Genomic DNA, 7,123 nt, shown 5'->3' on the forward strand with positions numbered 1-7,123 from the left:
GACTAGCACGCTGCAAGCCTTCATCTCATTAATATTATCAGAACTGTCAGTCACATCTGTAAATGTCCATACCAAATAATTAGACCAAACCAGATTGCCCATTTGGCAGTGGCAGATGAATACAATACAAAATGCTTTATTTCTGTTCGCATTAACTTTTTGACAGGGAAGAATGATAATTTCCAAACCGGTTAAAGTAGTTTCTCATGCACCAGGAGCTGTCACACATTTACAAAAAGCTGCATTGCTTTTTCAGAAACTTTCAACCACTACAGATACTATTAAATAAGTTGTCATCAACCTGTAAACACATAATTAAATGTTTTGTTACAATATCTGCTCTATCCTTCAAAAGTCAAAGGTTTTGCTTTCAGGAAGTCATACTACAGTCAGACATCTGTAATCTACTGTGTGGCAGGACTCAAATTTTGAAGACATCTATGTTAATCTCTCTTGGAGAGGGTTTTATTATTTTTTTTTTTTTAAAAAAGAAAAAAAAGCTTTTTAGAAGCACAATCCTCATGAGATGAATAAAACTCCCAGGTACAGAAGCTTACAAGAAGCTAAAATCCAAGTTCAATAAGTGACTTTCATAGTGAAAAGAACCTCCATGCTCTGCACTATTAAGTAGCCTAAAGAGGCTTTTAGTTACTGCATTATCTGAAGTAACAATAGCTGATTTAGGCAAAAAGATTATCTAGTTTGACTTGATAAGATTACTGTAACGAGAGAAGCTGCTCTGAACAAGATTTTAGGGATTTTTGTGGAGCTGTTAAAACACAAAAATAATCTTTCCATTAATATAATAAAGTTAAAATTTGCATAACTTTAAAAGTAAGCAGCCTGTTGCCTAGTGTTGCTGTTACGGGCAAACTTACCACTCCCAAAGTCCAGTAAGTAGTTACAGAAATACAGGTTACTGAGGGAAGTGCAGAATGTGAACACCACAGGCATTAATGCAAGTTTCCTGAGAACTTCAGGAAAAAAAAAATGTAGAAAAAGTTACAGAGCTAGACCTGTCCTGGAAAGACCCAAAAGACAATCCATAACACAGCACGATATCTGAAAGATCCAGCTTTCCAGTCAAACAGGAATAATTACGTGCCTGTGATCAAATGGAATAAATTCCCCAAATGAGTATTCTCCTTAGAGGTCTGTCCTCTCTTCTTTTTTCTCACACCATTTACACCTAGTCTAAGTTAAATGGATAATTAACAGTGTCATGGATAATAAATGGTGGGATCACCAAAAATTATGGGTTAATTTTAAGAACATAGTATTGAAAAGGAAGAGGACAACAAATCTGAACCTACTTTTTCTTATATTACCCACAAAATTAACAGAAGAGATTTTACACTGGAATCTGAAAGACTTTAATGTTTTAATACAGTTGGAAGGTTAAGACAGCTATATACATTTTGGGCAACACATACACAAGCCCTCTCTTAACAAATGATGGCTCTATCATACTGGCACAACTCCTGGTGGGTGCACTGCATTCAAACAAGTTCATCACTGGAGATCACAGTTTTTTTTCTCATCCTGTTAAAATAATAAATCAGAAATTACAAAGTTATGATTTTCTAAAGAACATATTGAAGATTTTGAAAAGTACAGGGTTAACAGGGTCAGGTCTCACTCAATGTGAATTGAATTGTGAAATTACTTTGATTCTTTGAAATCCTACCTTGAATGTTGCAATACCAGCTCTGCTCCTATAGACATTTTGACATGTAATAAATTTGCTTTATCTTTCAATCTGCATTCAACAGTATATTGAGAGTTACTTTTCAGATGCATGACAATATTAAAATACTACAGAAATTATTAAAATTAATACATAGCTTGGGGGGAGGAACCCCACAAAATTGATAAATGTATTGCCACTGTAAAGAAAAAGAACTTGGCTAGTGTGTCGCAGACTGCAGTTTTAGGTATTGACTGCGTCAGAACATTCAAGAGGAAAAGATTAATCACCAGCACAATGCTAACCTGTCTCATTTTCCAGTTTTTGTATCTCATTTTGTCCAGCCTCTGCGAGGTAAGATAAGAGTCTTTTATAGGCTTCTCTGTTTGGGAAGAAAAAATAAAAAAGAATGTAACATTTTACTTAAGCAATCTCACACATCCTAGGAGTAAAGGCACGTAATTTCCAAACACATTGTTTACATATGGGGATATTAAAACACTATAACTTTCCTTCCTCCCCCTCCCCCATCTATTCTTGTTTGCTGTGAATTTTTAGCATGGCCAGCCTGGAAGAAGAATAAGGATTGCATTGTTTATGGCTACAAGTGGAGTGAAGATTCTTAGAAGTCTACTTTTTTAGTAAAATGTAGTTAAATTGTTTTTTTTTTTAAATTTTTAAACATGGAGTTTCCAAGGCTTCGATGAGATTGGCATTCAGGCTTCATTATGTGTGCTATCCTATTTCTATATAAGAAATCTCTCTGTGACTCATGCTACAGCACAACGATGTGAGCCACTGGCAACAGGGTGCAGGCTGGCACTGACACAGATTTAGACCATCATCCTCAACAAAGGGCAATAACAGTTTTAAAATAAACCTGGAATTCAGAAGGGGACTGTCACTCAAGTGGATTTTACAGAAGAGTTCATATGTGTTGATGAGACTTTTCACCTTGAGTTCATTCTAATACTCTCCAACCTAGACAATATAATTATTGTTAAAGTACTGCCTCTGACATTTAGGTCTATTCTAATTAGGTATGTTTTTAATGAAATACTAACTTGAGCAAACAAAACTGTGGTTTTCGTACTAGTTCCTTGCAATAACAACATTGGACATCACCACTATAAGCATCTAACGCAACTTCTGGACTTTGTTTCTTTTATATATATGGGTTTGCACTTTAATGTCCACAGTAATTGCACAGAATATGTTATTGTTATTCAGGGGCCAGGACTGAAGAGAGAAAAGAAGTTATTAATGTTCTTACAGTAAAATGTTCATGACTCACCTTAGACTGCTGGGTAACGGAGCTCATTCTAAATACAAATGATTAATCCAAAACATCAACAACAGATTTGATAATACATATATTAAGTGATGAGGCTAAAAGAAATTTAGGTCTTCAGTTATCTCCAAGCATATATTTCAGGAAGCTCAAACAACCTGCTTTTTTTTTTTTCATATTTTGTAGGTAAATGGATGAACTTTACCTTATTAACAGTATTAAAAAAAAAAGAAAATTGGCTATGAAATACATTATCAAAAGATCAAAAGCAGGTAGTATGAAAATCCTGCATGTAATGGTACTCCAGTCTGACCTGGGGTGAATCCCCTTAAATAAAAGCAAATGTATTTGTTGGTAGAGGATAATAAAAAGAGAATAAAATAATTACAAATGAGTTAAATATATTTTTCATCAAATGGAAGATTAATACCCTTTGACTACCCTTTACTGTCTCATGAGTTATGTCATGCAAAACAACAAACGGAGGAAGTGTGAGTCTGCTGTGCCTGTTGGGGGAGAGGAGGCCAGCCTCTTCTGGACACCCACAACCATTGTATGTTTATATTATGAGAGAATTCTTGAAATTAAGCCATGGGTATTTCTTTTCCAAGCATCTCAGCTCACACCTGATTATACTGTAATTTTACATATGACTCAAAGTCCTCTAAAACAGGGACTGACAGGAAAAATTCTTTGGGGCAAGAATTCTTCTTCGTTCTATTTTGCAATATAGAGAGCAGAGACAAGCCAGCTTCACATAAATTCTACTGAATTCTCGGTCTGTAGCCCTAGTGTCAAAACACTTCTGAAAATATTTAGAAAATATAGATGGCTTAAAACTGTGAAAGGCCTGAGAAAAGGGAGATTTCTGGCTGAACACAAAATCACTTATTTTTGAGTATCTGTGCTGCTATCTAACAGGCAGATCAAGAGAATAAACCTCTACTGCTCATTGTCAAAAACCAATATTAAATAAAAATCAAACCTCTGTGCAGCATTTCTTCCAAGACCTTGTTTGTGCTCCGAATCCTTCAGAGACTGTGTGACTGTGGGAATCAGGCTGGTAACTAACGTCTGATCCAAGACTGCCACTGTTTCTAGTATGCTGAAAACCCGGTGATCATAGACGGCAGTATAGTCCTGGATAAACTGCCTGAGGGGGACACAGAGGCATTAATGAAAGGTCAAAACTAATGCAGAGAACATGCCAAGAACAACTGAAGAGTCTAATCAGAACAAGCGATCTGGCTGCATGGCAATTTTCATATTGTTACTCTGAAACACTCTACATGGAATACTCTCCGTAAACGAAGCTATGCTTTTGAAGGCTAATGCTAAAAATCCCACATTTTTATGTTCGAGCAAACTGTCAGATTCTGCTGCTGTTTCACCAGGGCTGACTTGATCCAGAGCACTGCACTTAGTTTTGCATTCAGACACAGTACAAAAACATGTTTTTATTATTTAATAAAAAGTAATAATAATAAAAAAGACCAGCGAAACAAGAGATCGAGATTCAAGTCTGCAGAAATAAGCTGGCATTTCTGATAAAGCTCCATTGGACCTTAAGTAGGGCAGACCACTGGATTGCAGTGCACCCATTTGTCTTCCTGAGGCTTTGAGGCCTTTAAAGATCACAGATTACGTTCAAATCAGAACACCCTAGGGATGAAGCATCCCAGGAGAGCGATGTATCACGTACAAGGAGACTGGCATGCCCACAAACATCCATTCCTGTTTCAGTTTGTCTCTGGAGCTTTCATCTAGACGTGACCCACTACAGCACCAGTTTGCAAAATGTCTTCAGGTCTCAGGTCATGCAGCTCTTCTACAGTATCCATGTGAGAAACAGGATTCATTTTGCAGAATTATGGAATAAGTATAATTTACATTATAATCTATTATTTTTGTCACAAAATCAAATCAGTCAAATCAATTAAAAAAAACCCCCAAAACTCAGCTGCTTGTATGAGGATTTGATCTCCATTATGTACACTTCAAATAAGGCACACACATCTTTCACAGCACCTAACACTGACCATCCCCATTCCTGAGGGGTTTTTCCCACTGCAGCAGCAGCAACATACCTCTCGATTATATACATTTCAATACAGTACCTAATCCATCAGAAAGCAGGGATGTTTATCTCTTCTACTTTTTATCTTTCTACTTCTACTCTGGCTTTTTGTTCAAGCTATGTTTAAAACCAGTGCCAAAAGCATCATTATTTAAATACCATAAACAAGTGACAATGCAGTATGCTAAGGATAATTAGTTATTTTAGAAAAACATGTTTGCTGTCAATTGGCTTGCAGTAGCTTCGCTGCCAGTTGGCGCATTTTCTGCTTACCTAAATACAGAAGTCAGCTGGGTGGCACGTTCTCCTCCTGACCCTGCTTGGCAGCCTTCTACCATGTACTGTACAATGTCTGTAGATAGTTTTTTAACTGTAAAAGAAAAATCACAAGATTCACACAGAGCTCTTGAACTGACCATCTGGAGAATGTCTTTCATAAAGACTAGAATTTTTAAATGAGAAAAAAAATGGTTTTATCTTACTTTGATGCAAGTGAAATGACTGTGAGAGCAGTTAGACTGGCTATAAAGAACAGAATGAATCACAGATTTATGCAAAAGTCTTATTTTCACCACCATTATCCTTTAAACATGGAGGTTTTTAAGTACACTGGTGTCTTAGAGTCAAAGAAAAGAAACACACACTTAGTGGAAACAGATTTTATTTAAATTTAAGTTCTGTTTGTATTCTTTAATCATTCCTATTTAAATTAAAGAAAAGCATTCACGGCATTATATCCTGCCCAAAGCTATATAGGTGTACTCCTTCCTTTCAGTGGTGGGTATTGTTATGAATTCCACCCTCCCTCTTTTCTTGAGGGGGAAAAAAAACCCACAAACCCCCACTATTTTCTTCCCCTTAATTGTTTCCAAATAAATATTCAAGTTTCAAGAGACAGCTTGTTCTTTATAAAGGTGGAACTGGGCTGCAAGGACTTTTTTACAAGGGTGTGGTGGAGCCCTGTCTAGGCAGGCAGTGAGCTGGTGGCCCCAGCAGCACAAGACATTCAGCTCATTCTACTCCACAGCACATTGCACAGTCGGTACTTTCAGCTTCAGACAGGTACGGCTATGATGGCAAATGGAGAAGAAAGGCGTGTGATGATTCATCAAATTTCCTAAGCATATCTTGGCTCTTGAACTTTTACAGACCAGAATTATTAGACAAAATTCCCAGGAGAAGTCAGAGGTGAATCCCCATTTTGTTTAATGCCTCTGCTGGCAGCAAGAAGTGGAAATTTTGAGCTTATGCACACATGCACATTCATTATACAACTGTAGGGTCAACAGAGTGCTTCATTTTTTAAGAAGCTGAAAATATAGAAGTTCTCACTCCCTAACGAAGCATGCTAAAAGAAGAAAGAAGGCTCAAAGATGCCTTCAGAGACCAACATGCTACTTTTAATCCATTTATAACGCCTCTATGGGGAGAATATATGCTAGTCTTTTTTGGTCTCAAACAGGTGCAAGAAAACTTCCACGGTCTTGGACAAATGAGATGGGAAAGACGGGGAGAAAGGAAATGCTCTTCAGATTCCTGAGAAATTAATCATTAGTTCATCAGAGAGTGAAACGAGGCAGGACCTTTTTGCCTTTTGGAGACAGAAGTCCCAGACCAGTTAATGGAAAAAGAAAGCATGTCCAGTTTGTCTGGCCAAAGTTCGTTCACCTCATCTAAGAGCCTTAAATAATGTGATGCAAGATGCTCAGCAGTACAAAAATCTTACAGGTGTGCCGAGACGTATTTAAAGGAAACAAGCAGCTCACCTTGTAGCTCATTAACCAACACCATGCATTTCAACACCGCTGGGAGAACTAAGCTGATGTCACATAGTTCAGTCCTCTGAGTTCTCTGAAGTACTTCAAGAATGAAAGCAAGAACTGAGGCCAAGCGAGGAGGCGGAGCGTTACCTTTGAACTGCAGGTAGTTTTCACTGCAAAGACAAAGCAAACCAAAACAGAGTCCATAATTTGTTGTTTTGGTTTTTTTTTTTTTTTTTCCATTAAACGCAAGCACCATACACCTTAAAATAACTTTGTGATGTTTTAGCAGGAGCCCTATTAAATTG

General features: G+C 37.2%; 1 protein-coding gene across 1 annotated transcript in view; it reads right to left on the minus strand.

The window, feature by feature from the left end:
• Positions 1–1,974: 1,974 nt before the first annotated feature.
• Positions 1,975–7,123, minus strand: part of LOC104469214 (protein MMS22-like) — a 7,601-nt gene continuing 2,452 nt past the window's right edge. The window contains exons 2-5 of the mRNA XM_010083643.1: positions 6,822–6,988; positions 5,329–5,425; positions 3,964–4,131; positions 1,975–2,069 (exon numbers count right to left, since the gene is read on the minus strand). Coding sequence (XP_010081945.1) covers positions 1,988–2,069; positions 3,964–4,131; positions 5,329–5,425; positions 6,822–6,988 — 514 coding nt within the window. The 3' untranslated portion in view covers positions 1,975–1,987. The remainder of the gene's footprint in view (positions 2,070–3,963; positions 4,132–5,328; positions 5,426–6,821; positions 6,989–7,123) is intronic.

This window comes from Pterocles gutturalis, unplaced genomic scaffold (assembly GCF_000699245.1).
Source record: "Pterocles gutturalis isolate BGI_N339 unplaced genomic scaffold, ASM69924v1 scaffold3270, whole genome shotgun sequence".
Taxonomy (NCBI): domain Eukaryota; kingdom Metazoa; phylum Chordata; class Aves; order Pterocliformes; family Pteroclidae; genus Pterocles; species Pterocles gutturalis.